General features: G+C 28.4%; 1 protein-coding gene across 1 annotated transcript in view; it reads left to right on the forward strand.

Moving 5' to 3' along the window:
* Positions 1-2,575: 2,575 nt before the first annotated feature.
* LOC107996943 (homeobox protein unc-42) overlaps positions 2,576-21,927 on the forward strand; it is a 40,490-nt gene continuing 21,138 nt past the window's right edge. The window contains exons 1-3 of the mRNA XM_062083481.1: positions 2,576-5,288; positions 17,921-18,048; positions 19,928-20,035. Of these exons, the coding sequence (XP_061939465.1) occupies positions 5,075-5,288; positions 17,921-18,048; positions 19,928-20,035 (450 nt within the window). The 5' untranslated portion in view covers positions 2,576-5,074. The remainder of the gene's footprint in view (positions 5,289-17,920; positions 18,049-19,927; positions 20,036-21,927) is intronic.

A 21,927-nucleotide genomic window follows, 5' to 3' on the forward strand; every position in this document is an offset into this window, starting at 1 on the left:
AATAAAAACCATTTTTTACATCATTATATTTTATATAAATTTTATTGTAAATAAGTGTAATTTTTCTTGAAATACAAAATAATTTATTTGAAAGAAACTTATTCTCTGTCATTTTCAAAATTCTTTTAAATATTATTATATTATCATTTCTTTCCTTATTAATTCTAATATTCTCCCTAACTTTAGATATTTCGAAATACAGTTTCAATGACAGTTTCATGACTCAGATTTAAAAGCTAAACATTAACAATGATAAATCGAATCCAAAAAATAGAAAATTGAATTATACTATAATTTCATGTTATTTTAACTAATTAATGTAAGTTATCTCAATATATTTACGAATTGAAGTCAATCCAATACTGAAAAAATAATACTATAAGAGAAAGAATGGAAAGAATATAAAAATACACGAAAAAATTTCTCTCTTTTCTCAAATATTGATCTACAAATATCTAAAATATCTAAAAATAATTTCCACGTGAAATTAAAACTCGTGCCACCGTGATTCTCAATATCTCATTTTATAATTCTTAATAATTATCTTGATTCTTGATTAAAAAATAAATAAATTCGATCGATCTGTCGCAATTTCAAATTAACAAAAACGGCATCTTTCTCCTCCCACCATCAAACGATCCACGTTCTCGGATGTGCCCGCGTCGTTGGTGGATTCCTTCCATGGAGGAATCCACATAGAGGAACCCTTCGATTCGTCTACTTGACGCTCTCCTCGTTCGACCCTCGCCTTCGAAAACGAGGCGACAGGGTTTCGTTGCCCGAGGGTGGGCTCGAAGAAGCATGCAACCGAGGAGGAAGGGCCGCCATAAAGGAGAAACGCAAAGTTTCAAGAGCCTCAGCGTCTTCAAAGTTTCTCGAAGTTGAGCAAAAAACTTGGTCATCGTTCTCGTCGCAATACCAAGAATCAGTTCATTACTTGTGTTGCTCGTATTTAGGTCATCCGTCTTATCGCCTTGTCGTTCCTTTTTTCGCGATCGTTTTCGTGAATTTTGGAAGAATAGAAAAATTTTACTTTACTAAAAGTTGAATATTTTTGATTTACGAAGGTAAATTTATTAGAAAACTTGTTTTATTTCAATCAATATGCGATATATTTGCAAATTTAGTTTTTCTAGAACCATTGTTCTAAAAAATTGTTTAATTATTAAAACAACAAAACTGTTAATCTTATTAAGTTTATAAATTTGTATATATTTTAGCATATTGAAATGTTCTTTTTTTAATGTAAACATAAATATTATAGCACAATAATAGATATAAGTATAAGAATTATAAAAGTAACAATTTCATGTTCCAATAAATTTTCATTTGTATGCTATAATATAAAACTTTCGTGATATGAAAATTAATTATTAGCTATACCCATTTGCATTTATCAATAGTTAAGAAGTTATTAAAAAAGTAAGTAATTATTCTTTCTTTTTCTTATTACCTAAACTAATTTATTAAAATTATTATCTCAACAATTTTGAAATTATGATAAAACAAAGTATACAACACGATGATTAAAATTCAACGTAAAATACTTTTATAATAAAAAAGATTTACTTTTCCTTCAACATACGTTCAGTCAAAATTCATAAATTAATGATTGGTTTCGAAGAACAATCGACAAATCCACAAATTTTACCAAATCTTGTAAAACCAGTTTTTTAATTATTTTAAGTCTTTCGTCTGTGCAGGAACTTGATCCAGCTATTATATCTGTTTGAATTAAGATTGATTTCAAATAAAAGGAAAAAGAAAAATAGAAAATGCTTAATATTCAAGAAAGAAAGGTAATATTCATAAAGAGGGGAAAATATTTCGATATATTGAATCGAAATGAAAAATCTGAAACACCATCACCACCATCACCACCTAATTTGATATTTAATGAAACACGATATTAAAACATCGGATTAAAACGGCGCAACGAGTTAACGGAGAAATAAAGGATGAAAAACTTATTCCGAAGTGGACAAAGAAGCAAAGAATCGGGTGGTGGGGGACAAAGAAAAAGAGGACAAAAGGCAGAAGATTCATAGATTCCAAGAGAGAAAGAGAAAGACTCGTTCATGGAATTACAAATCATCGAAAAGCCGTGCGGGACGAGTTTTCCACAAAGACAAGTAGAAATTCGCTGAAAAAAAGAGCGTATTCTATTCGTTACAAGCTCGCGGCGAAAGCAACTCGTAGGCAAACGATGCACGCGGCCGTGAAACGAACAGTTTCTCGACTGGCGCACGTACACATACACATAATACATATATACATAACAGTTAGGTCAGGTATGGGGTGTACGTTACAATCAAATACCGAAAACGGGGAAGGATTAAAAAAGCTATCTGCCGCGGGGATAATAAAAAGGAAAGGATGGAGGAGCGAAGAAGGAAAAGAAGCACAGAGAGAGGGAGAATGTGTGCGTGCGTGTGTAACGACAAGAGGGTGTCGAGGAAGAAGACGTGGACGAGGACGTGGACGAGTAGTATATACGAGGCGGGGAGAGAGCAAGGATGACGATAGGGACGCGAGGCCGAGGTGGAAATGGAGGTGGTGCCCGGTGGTGGTGAGGAACATATCGGGGCAGAGACGGGACGTTTGTGTGAGTGGTTGGAAAAGCTAGATGGCAAGGTGGAAAAGAAAATCGCTCGCAGGCTATTTTCCGGAGGAATTTTTATTGGTGGGTCCGCCATGTTGGGGCAGGGGTGGGGGTAGGCGGGGGTGGCAGGGGACGGTTGGCGATTGGCGGTCGTCCGGGGCAACGCATCCATCCCTCCGTCCAATAGGGCGAGGCGAGGGGAACCTCGTGCTCCTCGCCGCCCGAGCGAAGCAAGGGGTCGGAAGGGAGCGCTGGTTACAGGCAACAACCCCCCTACCACGGGCGGCAGCAGCCCCTTCTAAACGTTCTCTGCGTTTCCCCCCGCGGAGTCACCGGGATAACTGCATTTCGTGGACAGAATCCCACAAGAACTCACGGCGAGCGGTCGCCCCTCTAACACGGCCGACTACTCTACCATCGTTTCGGCTTTTTCCTCCACGTAACGCGTTACGTAGCACCGGCGACGTTTACCGAAGGAAGGGCGCGCGAGTCATCCTCGACCGGCTTCCGTCCTCGTCCTCTCGTCCTTCCCGTCCTTCTCGTCTTCGCCACCGTCTTCTCTCTAGTCCCTTTGTCGTCTTCTTCGTCTCGCTCGCCTCGCCGCGTTGCCCGGTCCGCATTATCCGCGCGTCCTCCGGCCAATCCTACCCACCAATCTTTCCTACCCCCCCGCGCGCTTCTCGATCGGGGCACGCGCCATTTCTCGCCAATTATTTCGATATTTCAATTTTCAAGGACGTACCGTGTCTCTGCGTCATATACTTACACCACCCGCCCCTCCTCCTCCCCCACCCCCTCCACCCCAGCTCTAACCCGCGCCTAATTGCATCCACGGGATAATAAGATTTGAATTTCGAATCGAGGCCACGGTAGCGAGGTAACGTCCGCTCGCGATTAACCGAGACGCGTTTCTCTCTACCCTCTTCTTCCTGTTCCCGACGACGAACCATCGTCCACGTGCATTTCTTCCTTCTCGTTGTCGTCGAGGAGGAAACGGTTTTCTTTCTCTCTCTCTCTTTCTGTCTTTTCTTTCTTTTTTCGTTTTCTTCCCTCTTCGCCCCCTCTTCGATCGGCCGCTTCGTTGTTCTGGATTCTGTTCGGGGAACATTGTTGGGATTTGTCGAACATTTGTCTGGTGAATCATCGTCTACGCCCAAATTTGGATCAAATTTTGGAAATCGTCGAAAGTCGTACACGAGGAGAAAAGTAGAATATAAGTTGTCGTATCCATCCATCTGAGAGCTCTGTCGCGACATCTCTGCGATCGTTACGAGTTACCAACCGGAAAAGGGGACAGTGATCTCGTCGATTTGTCGCAAGTATTGGGACGAGTAGTAAGACTTAATTGAACGAGTTCGAAAACGTGACGAATTATATCGCAGTGCATTTCTAGACGATTCACCAAGATAATCAAGGATTACGATTATTTTTGCAACTTTTTTGGGAGGATGAGAAGAGGCTGTGAATGTTGGCCGCGAAATAACTGCCGATAATTAGCAAGGATTTAATCGAGAGTAACGTAGAGGGGGAAAGAAAGAAAGAAAAAAGAAAGAAAGAAAAGGATTCGAACAACAAAGTTAATTGAAACAGTGTCGTCGATATTGTGTTAAAGAAGTGAACATTCTGAATGTGTGTAAACAAATAATAAAATTGTTTGTAAAATTCAAAGTTACATTTTATATCTACGAGGAATAACATTCAAGATCCAATTGATCGAAATTTGCCAATCGTTCGTTGAAGTCGCCAGGAAATCAACGTATCCTCGAATAAATTCGAATATATAGAATCGAATCGAACATATGATTCGCTGATTTAATTCGAAGAAAACAGTTACATTTTCACAAAATAAAAAAAAAAAATAAATAAAGAAGGGAAACATCCAAAATCTGATACACAAGATTTAGAAAAATCAGAAAAATATTTCTTTCTCTGTTTCTTAAAAGAAACCAAAAAAATTCTGATGGAGATCTGATAAAATCGGGAAGGATTTGAAATCTGATCAAAAATCACTGGAAACCGATCCAATTGAAATTTCGAAGATCGCTTCTCTTTCCATCGATCGCTGCTGAAAGCACAGAAATCCTCGGATATAGATCGAAACTCGAACAGAAACGAGGATAAAAGGATAAATCAAAAAAAGAAAGATCAGTTCCTCCTCCGAAGAGGAACATCGGATGATGTCCTGGTAGGTGGTGACAGAACGCGAGGATCATCCGGTTCGAGAGACCTCAACAAGGTCAACCCGGCATCACCCTGGCTAACGACTTGTCTGGAGGTACCGGGGGTCCCGGTGCAGGCGGCGTCGGTTCCGTCGGGGGCACCTCCGTCGGCGGCGGTGGTGGCGGCGGTTCATCGTTGCCGACGACCGCCCTCAGCCTCGATCATCAGCAGTTCAACATATTCCCGGCGATTTTCAGCAGGCAGTTGAACTTTTCCGCGGCGGCTGCCGCCAACTGCGGCCAGAACAAACTGATGGACGAGTTAAGGCCGAACCTCGGCTTGCTCGGTGTCGGCCTCGTCGAGAACGAGACATTCCACTTGAACCAAGAGAAGAGAAAGTGCAGCAGCACGAGTTCGAACGAGCAAGATTTCAGTCTTTACGGGGTGCACCAAGGCCTCGAGGCTAGCCCGCCGACACCGGCCGCGACGCCGGGAAGGAGCAGTGTTGGGGCTACCTCCACCGTTGGTAAGTAATCCTTCCCTCTCGTGATAAGTTTCGTACCGATTCATATTTTCGTATCACTCTGTTCAGATATAGTTGCAATCGAGTCTTTAGCTGGCTAAATAGAACGTATAGTTATGCTTCAGAGTTGTGCGTGAACTTAAACCCATCGAATCGATGTGTACAAGGATCTTTGGATATTTAGATTCGTGTCATTTTATTCGATCTTAAAAAGGTACATTCAAATGAGTAAAATATGTTACTAATAGAGATATTAATTTGAGCGATGGGTTTGAGTTGATTCACTATTCAAAGTGATGTAGCGATATTTTAGCGATAATAATAATAATACGTGTTTCAACGGCTCGTATCATTTTATGTTATTTGACATAATTCTAAAGCGGCCTACAGATGCTGAAACGTGTTGCGACGCATCGATATGAACGATGGGCTCGAGTCAATAGCTCACCCAACGCTGGTAGTGATACAGTGTGAATTATTGACTTAGACCCATTGCTTGGGTCGATGCGTCATAACGTGTCTCAAGATGTGTACCGGCTTTTAGATAGATGGCTTGCTCGTCTTGTGTTATTTGATACAATCGTAAAACAATCTATGGATGCTGAAACACGTTGCAATGCTATTGGCTTAAGTGATGGGTTCGAATCAATAGTTCACACAATGCTGAAAATTGACTAAAATTGAATCGATATATGCATATGTGTTTTAACGTATATGAAAAATTTAGATTGCATCATTTTATGTTATTTGATATATTTCTGAAGCGGTCTAAGGGTGCTGAAACACGCTGCAATGAAGATATTGATTTAAGTGATGGGTACGAGTCAATAGTTCGCGTAATATTGGAAATAGTATTGCGATATTTAACATTATGTAAGATATTGACTTAAATCCATCTTTCGATATATGCATCATAGCGTGTATAGAGGGCTTTGCTACAAGCCTGCTTTATTTTGTGTTTTTTGACGTAATTTGGAGACGGTTCAATATTGGAAAATATTGCAATGCATCGACTCAAGCAATATTTAATATTTTCTTTAATTATAGGAATTTAGTATGAGTCAAAAATAACATTGCCATCTATCATTCGATTGTTAAGTCAATGTTAGATACAGCGATATTTCAGTTTAATCTCATCGAACATGCGTGTAAGTTATTTTAGAGGTAAATCTAAGATATCTTTTTTGTGATAAGTCATATAAATTGATGTACTTACATTTATTGAAATCCAGAATGACTAAAAAGTTGTATAATCTTTTTTAATTGAAAAAATCATCCATTTAGTTTAAATTAATATAATAATGATATAATGAATTAAAATAAATTTAAAAAATAAAACATCTATAAAAAGATATTATATAATTATTTATATGAAAATACTTTCATTAATTACTATATATGATTAATGGCTTTTTACATCGATTGTTGACGTAACTATGAAAAGTTATCGAATGTTAAGCAGTTCTGAAACGCCGTGAAAATGATAAGATATCGATAAAGATTCAAAATATTTTATTGGGTTAGTATAATAAACATGTTCAACAATTGAAAAAATTTTGTTATATTGTTATATTGTTTGTCGAATTTCAAAGAAATGTTTTATCATATCTATATTTAAAATACTTAAAACACTACATACATTAAAACAATACACATACTTAAAATATTTAACTAATTGATTGAAAGCAACTGAAAGATATCCTGAAAAAAGTAATTTCATTCGTTTTGCTGCAATTATCTTGTTCCATTTGATTTTTATATTTAATTATTGTATCTGGGAAATAAACATATATTATTTATCTGATTTATTTAATACGAAAAAAGGTCAATTTTATGTGGTTAAAAATAAAATCATAAGATATAGATTATTAATTGTAAATTCTATATAAAGTTACATATCAATATTTAATATTCTTACAAAGAAACGAACGAATTTATTGCACAACTTAATATTATATTTTAACATGTTCCACTCATATACATTCAGTCACAAAAATCTTTATGTATGTTTAATTAATTTGTATTAAATTGACGATTCGAATAAAAGTTTCGTAATTATGTAGATAATATAATGGGTTATATTATTTGGAGCAACTTTTTTTTTAGTGGAATATTATTTCGAACGAATCAATACTTAAATTGTCTTTTTCATTTCTTTAAATACAATTTTATAATGATGCGAGAAAGAACGAAATTTTTAAACTTACAAAATGTAGAGATTTTCAATTAAACTCTATCACTCTGTTGTAAAATATATTCCTAGTCAAAATTGTGTTCAAAATATTAAAAAACTTGAAAATTTTGAAGGTTAGTTTTAATTCAATAAAATTTTCCGTCGATAAAAAAGATCATATAACCATAATCTTATTGCTCTACATACCTACAAATAAACTTTATCAAAATTAGAATTTCCACAATTTAGATATGCGTTAGATAAGTTCTTTTATATTGAATTCTAGTGTACGAAGATTTTATGTACTAACTATACATATATCAAACGAAATTCTAATTTAATGCGAAACTATTAATTTCATATGAATCAGATTTTATGATTCCCTATCATTTTTTTTTTTTTGGTTATCTGTAAAGCAGTGATATATTAATACATAAAAAGAATAAAATTTTCTCGATCATTTTTTTAATTCTGTATATCGCATCGAAAATACAAAGCTTATACACATTTATTGCAGTAAATAATGATGGTAAAAATCAAGATAATTTCAAATTAGACATTTTGTATATTTTTTGTTATATTTTGTATTACTGATATTTTATATATAAATATTATATTGTTATTTTTATAAACTATTTTCTGGCATAAAAAACTAACAATATTTAATATTTCAAAAACACATATATAAATAAATATATATAGTATAAATAATATATATATAATAAACACATATATAAATAGTATATATATTATTTATAAAGATTATTATAAAATTATTATAAAGATATTTATAAAAACTACTGATAAATAACGATAAATCTTATTTTTGTAATATTACCAGATATATATTTTTTGCAAATTTTGCAATTATCAGAAATTCCAGTAATCCCATTTTTATAGAAAAGCTTTATAAAAACTTATCATAGATATATCGAAATTTTAATTTATGAAATAATAATATTTGGATTTCCACATAATGGAATTTATTTCTCTTATTTTGATATTAATTTCAAAAACAAATATATTTTGAAAAAATCTTTGAGTTTAAAGGATTAATACTTACAAAATAATCATTTGTCATTTTTTTAAAATTAATTTGTTTTGTATAAAAAAAATTTCAATTATTGTCGATTTTCACGTTTATAATATTGAATTCATCAAGAAATTTTTCTTTTTTAAATTTCAATTCTAATTTAATATCTATTTTTAATATTTTTAATATTTTATTTAGATTTTTATGTATCTATCTCTACAATAATTCTTAGTTATTTAGCACAAATTATTTATCAAGCCTTCAAGTTTACTATATCTGATTTTTTTATACTACAAACATATAATTGATAATATTTTCATCGCTACGATAATAATAACATAATATTTATAATTTATTTGTCTTCCATTTTCTCAATAATGAATAATAAACTTCACAAATCTTGACATTATTTTTTTTTTGTAAAATGCGTTCAAACGTGAACTTTAAATTTTTATATGCATTTAAAAAAATAAAAATTCATTAAAATACAAGAATTCATAAATATAAATGTTATTAATATCATAGCTTAACATAAATAAAAATAATAAATATTATTGGCCAACTGAATAATATTAACAGAAAATTTTTTGAAATTACATCAAAAATTAATGACATCAAAAATTTTATATATTGATACATAACATGAATTGTGACATTAATTTTAAAAAAATGTGAATTTTCATAGAAGGCTTTTTAAAATTTATTTCAATTCTTTTTTATTTATAATTTTTATTATTAACTATTATAGAATTACAACATATATTGATCAATCATTCTAATTTTTTATTCTATTTTTATATATATCATAAAAATAGAAACATACAAAAGCAAATTCGAAATTTTTTTTTTCAATTATATCATTTCCAAGCATCGATATACCGAATTTGTCGAGTCAAAGTTTAAATAAATATTGTTTTCGACGAAAAGCTATAAATAATCATATTAATAATTGGGCCACATTATTGCAACAAGTTAATATTAATCACGAACGAAAAAAATCTGTACTGTACTGTTAAAGACGGGATTCGAGGCGGAAATGGGCAACGTGTCATCTCGATATAGATGAATTTTCCGGTTGTTGAGCCTCGAGTACACATGTACGTCGACAATACGATCATGGTGTTGACAATGGGGTGAAGGGCTATACCATATGGTGGTACCTGTTCTATAGGCTATTATTATGTGCTTGCAGGATTTAAGAGAGCTTAGCACCGAGGGCGTGTTAATGGGGGTTCGTTCGAATCATTGGTTATAGACGTGTGTCGAGTCTTGTCATTGAAGCGAAATAGCGCTATGTCTATCCTTCTTCCTATAAATTGACAGTGACTACTGCCAGAATATGGTCCAGCTGTTAGTTTCTGTTAACAAGTTTGAAAAGTAACAGTGAAATTCTGTGAAAAAAAAAAGTAATAGTTTTCAAAATGTAAGATGTTATAGTTTAAACATATGGAGATCGAGTAATATTGACATATTTTGTCTTTCATTTAACAGCGCAGCAGTGGTGTAACAATAATGAGATGACATGAGATTACATTTTATAAAAATATTTATAATTAACATATAAATTATTATATATCATATATCATATATCTTATACTCAAAAGTATCCTTCTTTATTCTGTACAAGATATAATTTGAGATTTGTAAAAAAAAGAATTTACAAATTATTCTTTTTTTTTAATTCTTAATAAAATATATAGGAAGTATTGTAGCATAATAAAATTTATTTTATGTGAAAATTATCGTAATTATCAGTAATTACGTACTTATAGATAAAAACGCAATAATATAATTTCATAAAAATAATGCTCTTAAATCTTGTTGTTTGAGAAGCTCTTGTGAAAGCTATTTAGAAAGAAATTATCATAGTTTATCGCAGTAAACAATAATATTAAATTTTATCTAGTCAACAATAATAAATTTATTCCATAATTATATCTAGTAAACAAATAATACATAGTTTAAATAACTAATTCTGAAATAAATAATTTTAAATATAAAACATCGTATAAAGTTTAGAAAAATAATAAAGATTAATTTTAGTTATTAAATGTTATTAAATAGTATTTATGCGTTGATTTTATAAATTAATTCTAACAATTTTATTAATTCAATTTTTCGTAGTTATCTTATTAACAATAAATGTGCAAACAGCATACAAATGGCATGCAATCATTGTATCAAAACATTTGGATTGCTAGAACTCGATAATATGTTGTTAAGCGAACGTATTTTTATTAAAACATATATAACAATGATATATAATAAATAAATAAAAAAATAAAAAATTTTTCAAATTATAACATCAGCAATATTACGATTTATTAATATGTCATTGATATCTTTTATTATCAATTTATGTCATCGAAATAAATAGATCACATATACTGGGTGGATTTAAAGTTTACATTTTTTCAAAAGTATCTAAAAGAAATTTTATTATTCTTACTAATCTTCATACAGATATAAATAACTATAACTGTACATACAAAATATTATTTTATGATACTACTTTATAAATTTAATTGTTATTGAATTGTTATTAAAAAAATTGAAAAATTTTAACAAATATATGATCTATTTAATCGAAACACTTGATAAATTTATCTATCTGATAGTAAACTTAATTTTTGTTTATCATTTATATGAACATCTTACATATAAAAATAATTCATTTAATGCATCATTTCGATACAATCAAATTTTTCAATGTCAAAAAACGTTCCAAAAAAAAAAAAAAAGGAAAGAAAAAAGAGAAAAATTGAAGTCGTTAATATTGCTAAATGTCAAATTCGCTTCGAATGAATATTTAATTTAATCTCTCGTTAAAAGTTAAAACGGTTCCGTGCTTTTTCGTTAATTCGTAAAATAAACTTTCGAAACTTTCAAAATTTTTTTCATTAATCCATTCCGTTTCGAAATAAAATCCAAGACCTTTTTCCTCCGCCCTCCCCCTCCTAGCCAGAAGTAATGTTGAAAAAGAAGAAGAAGAAAGAGGAAGAAACAGAGAGAGAGAGAGAGAGAGAGAGAGAAAGAAAAAGAAAATACGAAGTTCAACAGGTGAAATTTTATTATATTTCTGCAGATCTTATTATTCGGTAATGAATTTCACGCGATGGGTCCAATTTAACCGGAGAACGGTTCCCGCGTTTTGTTTCTCCCTTCAAGGTCAGACTTTTTCAGAAACGAGATGAAACCGCCATAGTATTCTAATGCAAATGGAAAACTCTGCAACGTGGGCGAGAGGAGGGAGGGAGGGGGAGGAGGTGGGGGTGGAAGGGGAAAAAGAAGAAAGATATGATGAGAGAAGGGAGAGAGAGGAACGAGGAGGGAAAAATTAATGTCGTTAACCTTCCGCGTTCTCCACGGCATTAAAAGTACTCAAGCGATGGTCTTCCACGCGATTCCCTAGCCCCTTTTAATACGCGAGCCCGCGAAATTTCTCTTGCTACAAACGATGCCCCCCCATCCCAATGTTTTTAAAAAAGAAGATTTAATATTACCATACTTTCGAAGGAAATTACGAGAACTACTTGGATTTCCGTGCGGTTCATAAAGTTTATTTTCTATTTCGTGTATTCAGTTTAAATATTTTCTTCGTTGCGAGCAACGATGATGGTAATAAGAATAGAAAATGAGAATACACGAAGGGAGGGGGAATTTGATGAACGATCACCCGTACGAAATGATTTTTGAATTGTACGAACGGAAAATGGGAATATAATAATGGCGATGACAATAATAATTATCGTGATTTAATTTCTTCTAATCTAAAGTCGGAAATGTGGCTTTTCGCTTCACGATTATCTGGTTCTTTATCGTTTCGAATATTTTATAAAAATCGGATAATATTCCCGATGTATTTATTTGTACAGTTTCTGATTTACTGTACAAATTGTAGCTGCAAGCCAAATGTTTTTAGAATGTTTTTTTGCAATAGATATAAAAATTTGAAAGAAAATGAAAAATTTTACATTGGAGTTTATCGATTATATGGCGAGGGGTTAATAATAAATGCGATTTTTATACGTTCGTATAAAAAAAATTTTTAATGGTTTTTTTGACATAAAAATAGCGCAGTATCTTCAATTTTTGTTTGATAAATCCTAGCGTGTATACATTGTAAAAGAAAACTATAGATATTTTATCTTGTTAATTAAATTATTTAATTATTTAATCGTAAAATGATAAATCTCATGATTGAAATTTGACAATTTTGTAAATGAATCTTTCGATTTACATCGAAAGATTATCATTACACGTATAATAATAAATTTATTTATTTAAGGAAAATTTGAATCATTTTTCTTTTTTATAGAAAAGTACGAATTGATATTTTGACGAGAAATTAATTTATTTTTAAAAGTATAAATATATTTTTCAGATATTAATATTATGAATTAATAAAAAGGAAAAATTTGAAGAAAAATAATTTTCTTGGAACAATCAAAATTAAATTAAAATTAATTTGAATTTTACATTATTTGATTATGTAAATTTTTATGATATTTTTATTTTATTAATTAATTTGAAACAATATATACATATAATTTGCTTTAAATAATAAGAAATAATAAATAAAGTAGAACAAGCAATATAAATTATATCAGATTCTATCTCTAAATTTTTACTCGACTTGAAAATAATGTAAAATTGTAAACCTCCAATAATAAATGTAATTTTCATATTAAAATTGATAAAAATTTAATATCATTGTAATAAAATATGTTCTTAAATAATATTATAACTTAAAGACATTGTAAAAATTAGTGATAAAAACAATCAAATATTAATGTAAATATTGCATTTACTTTTTTTATTTTAATTTAGAAGATATAACAAATTATTAATTTATATTGTATAAAAATATATATATTATATTATTATATATTAACTAACAAGCAATATTCTCCAGAGATAGAATTTATAATTTACCCATCAGATGGAAAAAGAGATTATAGAGAATGAGGATGAGACAATCTTGTACTTGATTTATACAATAAAATCTTGAATTTGTATATTTGAAATCTTGAATAAAAAAAAGGGGGAAAAACTTGTTTGCACATTTAATATTATAATATTTTCATTTCAATACAATATTACAGACAATATTACAGACAAGAAATTCTTAGGTATAATATCATACAAATATCATGGCATTTCTATCAAGTACTCGTAGAATAGTTTAACAGACAAATTCGTAATTAGAGGAAAAATCGGTAGATAGAGTTGGAAGCACAGAAATAGCTTTTCACTAACTGGAATTCGAGGGCAGATGGCAAAGGAAACAGCTGTGAAGGCTATAGAGAGATCTGCATTATTAGTAATCCTATAGACCGTGTCATTTATTAACTCGTTCACCTCATTAAAATCGTCCTTAATTATTTCGAACGTAGCACATTTCAAGCCAGATAACAATCTCATTAAAAATCATTTTAGAAAAATTATATTTAGAAGAATACACAGGAAAAAATAAAATTCAATTTTAACGTAAATTTTTATTGAAAAATAAATATATATATTACATTATAATTTGAAAGATATAATAGTGTATTCGTTTTTCCTTCACATAATGTTTTATTAATTTTAAATTATAATATCTCTTAAATTAATAAAACTTTTCGATATAAATAATTATAATATTTTTTTAAAATTATGTTAAAAATGACATAATTCCATTTAAAAAATTAAGTTAAAGTTAATTTCATATAATTTTTACATATCTACCAAAAAAAACTATTAATGTAATATATTTTCTTACACCAAATAATTTTTGCAAGAAAAAACATTATGATATATTATAAAATATACTGTGTTATGTAGAAATATGAGATTTTTATTTTATTTTTTGATGTGAAAAAGCTCAAAATAGTAATAAATAAAAAAATTAAAGATTTGAGTAATTCCATATATAAGATGTTGCATAAATGTACATAAATATTGTCGATCTTATAAAATTTCTGACTTTTTCATTAAAAAAAGACACATTATAATAAATTCTATATTAATATGACATTATTACTTTTGAGGAAAATAAGTTATGAAATAATTATGTTAAAATATATATATAATAGTAAGATTTTATCGAAGTAAAAACATAGATCACAATTAAACAAATAATTTATTTTATTTAATAATAAGCCATATATAAATTGTGTTCCCGTACAATACAATGATGAGCCTATTATTATCATAATAAACACTATATTTATAATTCTTTTTGATATAATTTTATTCATATTCTATCAATCAAGTATTTTCATATTTTTACAAATTTGTCACTTCAGTTCTTTCATAATCAAAAATATAATTAAAATTACTATTATCATAATATTAATTTCTACCTTTTCTGTTTATTTAAAATATAAATTCAAATAAATTTCATATCTTGTATAGAAACTTTGTATTAGAAACAAAAAATTCCATCAAATAAAATAAAAGATAACAACTATTACTATGAGAAAATCTTTTAATCATCATAACATTTGTAACATAATATTTGTATATACAGAAACTTTCTGTTACAATCTGCATTATAAATAAAACAAAAATAATTATCGACAACAATTATTATAACGAAGAGCATTTTAATCGTCTTAATATTCAAAATCTATCAATACTCTCCATTATGATATATACATCAATATCTCGATATCTCATATTTCTATCCAATCTCATTCATATATACGAGAAGTATTTTTCCAGATATTTTCAAACTCTATAATAATTGTACCCTATAAATATATCGCCTCTATCCTTCGATCTAACAAGCGTATAAAATAAACGAGGGGCACGTTAGCGGTTTTGCTAAGAAACAGAAGATCATAACGGGGGAAGATACCCCCCCGTCTTCACGATGAACTTGACCGAGTTTCACTGTTCACCGGGTAACGGGGCAAGGTATGTAAAGTGGACAGCATTCATCCTTGAACATTGAATCAGCATGTAACATGATTAGGTCATTAACGCCCTAACCAAGTTAGCATAGTGCGAGGGACTTCGCTCGCCGCCGTTACCCACCGTACGTTCGTATGTTCGTTCATAAAGCCGATACCGTGAAACAACCAAGACGAACGTGCACTTCTATATCGGGATACCATGCGACTCATAACAAACGATCTGATGAATGGGCGGTCTTTCTTACCATCGGACGATATGATTTTTCGTTCCATTTTCCAATGAATCGATGATGAGTGGTGGACTTATTACATCCCGTGAAATATATATTTTACATGAATATTATATTATAATCGTGTGTTGTATTAATGTCGTGGATTGAATATAAAAATTTAATATTTTTTTAACGAAACTTTTGCGAGCAGAGTATAAATAAATGTAGCAATTTCTTTTTAACGGATATCAAAGTTTTTTTTTCTTTAAATATTGTCCTTTGCGATGGAGGTAAAATAAATTTTTAAATTGTAAAATAGTTTAGTTTAGTTTGTAATCGTCTATTAGTCTGTGTGAAGAATAGATGAAATTGTTTCTTTTAAAATTGAAGAGAGGCTGATTTTAATCCCTCGACGACATTTTCTGTAAATGATAAACAATTTGTTTCATATGTTCAATTCGTTCATTTTATATACTCATACATATAAAGTGGAAAACAGAATTTTTCAATAAGATGAATTTTCTTTTATACAAATATTTTTGAGATTGATTGTATATATTTGCTATTTTTGTTTTTTCAATTGTTTGGATGAATTTATGTAACAAAAAATGTTTTGAATTAATAATAATTTAATTGCATTAAGTGTACAATTGGCAATGAAAAAAAATTTTAAAAATATTTTATTTTTAGTGATTTTGAAATTTATTGTATTTTATTTTTGAAACTAATTGTAAGACCAAATATTACTTGAATAATATACATATAATATAATAATAATATTATTGATTTATATTACTGATTATATTATTATTATATTATATATTACTTTAGTCGTAATTAAATACAAAATAAATGCAGAATGTATAAAAATAAAATTAAAAATTGCATAATATTTTATTGATATACAGGATGTCTTATTCGAACATCCAATTCATGGAATTTTCTCTTAAACTCTTTATTTTTGAAAAAAATATTTGTGATACAAATGAAAATTGTTTTATTTTGGAGGAGAACATCTCAATAATCTTATCACAAATCTTATTTTAAAAATCTTCCCGTTTCAATTTTTTCAGATTTTAATTTTTGTTTTGAAATCGTATATATTATTTTTATTAGTTATGTTTTAAATGAATTAAATATTTCTTATTTTTTTAAAATGAAACGATTTTAATACTCTTAAATAAAATGTACAACTATTACATGAAAATTTTTGTTATAAATTTAATAATTTTTGAATTATTATTTTTTAATGTCAAAATCTGATTTTTTTTATGAATATAATAATAATTTAATATAGTTTAATGCATAATAGTTTAATTATAGTACAGTTGAAACGCTATGATGTTTCTCATTACGAAAAATCACAATATTTTTAAAAATTATTGTTTATTTATTATATTGTTTTAATCGAAGTTCAATAAATTTATTTATATTATTTATATTATTGCAAATTTAATATCTATATCTGAATAAGAAATTTACTTCACTTTTTTTTTTATCAATGTTTAATATTTGCAGATTATAATTGGAATTTTTTAAATTATTTCTTATTATTTTTAATTTTTTAGTTATATATAATAGGAAATTAAATTATCCCTTTTATTAATTTAAATCGTTTATTAAAAAATCAAAATGTTAATTAATGTGATTTGCATTATTTAGAAAAGACATTATGAAGAAATATTTGTACATTTTGTTTTTTACATTTTACGATTTGCATAATATATGTAAATATTTTTCATGAGAACAATTAAAATAAACTTCAATTACATAATAAAATTATTTTATTACGTAAAAATCGCAAATATAATTTTTTATTCCAATTTTCTTATTATTTTTATCCTAGAAATTAATAAATAAATTGAATAAATTAAATAAATAAAATTGTTCAATGGAAAATATTGCAAATTTCAATTAATTTTCTATTTGATGAATAAGAGTTTAAGAACAGAGAATTATTTTAAAAACATCGTTGTCTTTATTGTCTTTAAAAAAACAATTAAAAGATTCTATAAATTTACTTCTATATCTACTATATCTAAAATTAAGCAATCAAACATATCATGAAGAGAAACCAATGAAACAATTTCATAAAAATCATTAATAATGAATAAACAATGAATCATAATGATTATAATTTCATTGTTAATTTCATGCCAATATTCTGAAATATTTGTTCCATTAACGATATCCATTTAAATAAGCTAGGAAAAAATGTAAAAAGAGGAATCCGTTTTAATTGCTTTGCTCTATGAATATAGATCTATAATGCTTAGAACGATAAAAACTAATTGAATCTGATTTCTTTTTAATTCCAGGCGCGGAAGGAGCGTTTAAGAAACTAAAACCTGACCCCTGTGCTTCGAGTCCTCACATAGGTCATACGCCAACCACCGCCAGTTGTCCAACACCTGCTCGACGACGGCACAGGACTACATTTACGCAGGTTTGTTTTTAAAAACATTAAAAATAATTTTGTAATCTTTGAATTACAATTTCCCTAAAATTTTTTAACATTTTCCGATAAAATTGAAACTTTACAACACAATTTTAATTTTTATACCAACTTTCGTGTTTGTTTTGTGCCCATTGATTTTTCAAAAATACATCTACACTATAGAATATAATCCGTATATAATATAATTATTTCAAAAATAATGGTTGATAATAATTTGACGCGTATTCATAAACTTGGAATTATTCTGAATTAGAATTCAGGAAAAAGATAATGCATTTAAATATTCAGCAAATAATTTACATGTATATTTTTTATTCATTATAATATACAGAATGTTAATATACTTGCGAGAGCTTTGAATGGATTGATTTTAGAAGCGAAAATAAGCATAAAAGTTGATATATAAAAATATTCGTTAAATTTTGAAGCTGTAGAGTATTGCAGAGTATCGTAGAGTAAAATTGAAAATTTTCTGATTCTAAAGTTTTCATCTAAAAATTATGATTATTTTTCACGGAAATGAACAATTCTTGAAATAAATTATAAAAAATAGTAGCAAAAGAAAATACAAATCTATTTATCACAGAATAACATTTTTAAAACGGGAAAACGATTTGAATTTTTTCGAATAAAAATGACGAATAAAAAAATTTGAAAAAGTTGCAACTAATCGAAATCACAAAGAAAACAAAGATTTCTTTTTTACAACTTTTTTTATCTGTAATGAAAATTTGAAATCGATGCAAAAACAGGAGAAAAACTGGGATTATCATTATTTTTCTTTTATTTTCTTCGTGATTCAATTACAAATTACAAAATTTTGACTAATTTTTCAAAAAAATTCAAATCGTTTTATCCAATTTCAAGAAAGTAATTCCATTTTATATATATAAATCTATCCTTTTATATTTTTGTTATGCATAAACGTAATTTCAATAATTCGTTATTTGTTTCTAATATTTAATAAATTTCAACATTATGAATTTAATCATTATTAATTTAATTATAGATTACTTTAATTTTTTTTCTGTCTATATTGAAGCATTTCAAAAATCATTCATTTCCATAAAAAATAATCATGATTTTCGAATTCAATCAAATCCAAAAATATCCCGAAATGATAAATTTGAACCAAAAATTTTCTTGAACAATATTATATATATTCTTTACAATTAAAATTCGTGTGAGACGAAGCGAAATTGTTCTGTCTTCGTCACATAACTATCGCATTGTATTCTCTGCCTCTTTTTATCTAGCGCAAACTTAAATTGCTTAGAAGTTTAACCTCAACCTACATTTCTGTGCACCAAATTTCATACTTATTTTGATCGATTCTTCAAATATATTCCACGAATATATTAACATTTTGTATTTCGAATTTTTAAAGATCAAAACGAAGAAGATTATACTTTTATAGAAGTATATTTCTCGAAATACAAATATAACAACACCTATAATTTTTGGTACAGAAACTGTTTCTAAAACTATTTAAATAGCGTGATCATAATCATAAATAATCTAGAGTTAGTTGCCTATGCCATCCATCGATAAAAATCTGCCAAGAAATTCTTATATTCGATATACAACTCGTAATAATAATTTCGCACGAATTCATATAATTCGAGTTAGAAAAAGAAAAAAAAGAAATCTTGGCTTAAATGTGATACATTTCCTCCAACCACGTTCAATTATTGTTACGGTTCTAGTGTACATAGATAGATACTATATAGATAGAGGGATTATTTACGGATAAACTCGTTGCACACTTTTTCGATTACCTCGATACGAGTTCTTTCGCTATAGCGGCCAAATTTCCTGCCGGATAGTTCAGATCGGCTTCACTACGGCCCTCCCAATTGTTTCGCAGGAGCAGCTGGCAGAATTGGAATCGGCATTCGCAAAATCTCATTATCCAGACATATACTGCAGGGAGGAATTGGCAAGGTCCACCAAATTGAACGAAGCTAGAATTCAGGTGAGTATCGTACTTTTTCTAGCTCAAGAAATAGGAAATATGAGAAGTTGTTTCGTTTATCTTCTTCTAATGTATTATTAACCTTTTGAGAATGGATATTCTTTCGATTCTCTCTGATTTTTTGATAGGTACAGATGAGATTATATGTAATTAAAGAAGTAAATATAAATATTTGGAATAAAAAAAAAACATTTTAAGATCATAGAAAACGATTGTATAACATTAAAATTTTATTCAATTTATATATATAACATTGATATCGTTGTAACTGTGACATTTGTTTGCAAAAGATTAACATTTGGGAAACAATGTATAGCTATAATATGCCGAAATATTATCATAATATTATTGAATTTATTATCTAGTCTTTTTGCAAAATAAATTAAATAATGATGAAATTTGATGAAATGATATGACTGTTTATTGTAATAATAATCTTGTATTAGATTGATTCTATCATTGATGTTCACTTTTGCTTGAATATCTTTGCAAAGTTCATTGTTTATTCTTTTCATCATGCACAAAAAAAATATATATCTGTATTGAATGAATACAATTTATGTTTCTATTAATTGTAAATCACAAGTGCAATATTAATGATTATACACATTAAGGGAAAATTATCGACAATTAATCGATCAAATTTTTCACAATAGATACTCGTGAAAATGAATGGGTTGGTAATTTTTTATTTCTTTAAATTTTTTATCTCTTTCGAGAATGTTTCAAAGTAACTTAGAAAGGATATAAATTATATTTCGTTTGAATACATTTTATGTTATTTTTCATAAAATTTTCATCAAGTTTTTACATGCTGTTTTCTCTAAAACTTTATGTATAGATGTATTCTACGCGCACCTATCTTTTTGGCCATGAGTCATGCAATAATTGAATAAAAGACGCATGTAGGGTGACAAAATGAAATTACGCGCGCAAATGTCGATCCAAGATACCCTCGAGTCTTTCGAGGGTTGGAGAGTCGATCAATGGAAATGGAGGCGTTTCGAATAAACTTTCTCTGATATTCACAGTAAAGTGGTAAATACAAAAATTATCCATATCGATGAAAGATTATAAGCATTGTTTGTTCGTTTAACGTCTTTGAAAAAAAATTTCTACTTTATTATTTGTTTTTATTCCTCTTAACATTTTAGCAAAGAAAGATTATAGATAATTATTTCTGTAGTCAGATCAGCAAAACTTGATGTATCATTTCTTGAAATTGAAAACTGAAAATTCAAAATTGAGATGTGCGTTTTTTTGTATCTACAATGGCATATAAATAGAAAATATTTTCAATTAATTGTAAAATAATTGGTATATTATCGAAAATTTTATTTCTGTTTATTTGTGTAATACAGGAAAAATGCATTGTACATTTGTAAATTTAGAATTTTTAAAAATTTTTATTCAGGATTATTCTTACTATATATTCTTATGTATTTATTGATAAGATTAATTTATAAAAATAATGAAGTTTAAAAAAAAACATTGTATTTTAATTATAACTGAATAAATTAAAAAATTTTTGTATAGAAAAGCGCAATATCTCAGATTTTGCTATCTAACAATAGAATTAATTGTTAAGAATTTAAAGAAAAAAATGTTATATTAACAAAAATATTTATATGTTAAAAGTATTAAGTAAGAAATATTAATAAATTACGTAATTTTATTTTATCTTATTTTTTTTTCAAAATAATTGAAGCAAATTAATAGAAAAAAAAACTGGATCTTGATGATATATTTTAAAAAATATTAAATATGCAATTTATTATTTATTTTTGTTACTATATATAACGAATTTTAAAGGTATTTTTTTAGTCAATATTAAATTTTAAATAAATTCATTTTAATTATTTTAAATAATAAAATATTATAATTTTTAACAA

The sequence above is a fragment of the Apis cerana genome, linkage group LG13 (assembly GCF_029169275.1).
Source record: "Apis cerana isolate GH-2021 linkage group LG13, AcerK_1.0, whole genome shotgun sequence".
Taxonomy (NCBI): Eukaryota; Metazoa; Arthropoda; class Insecta; order Hymenoptera; family Apidae; genus Apis; species Apis cerana.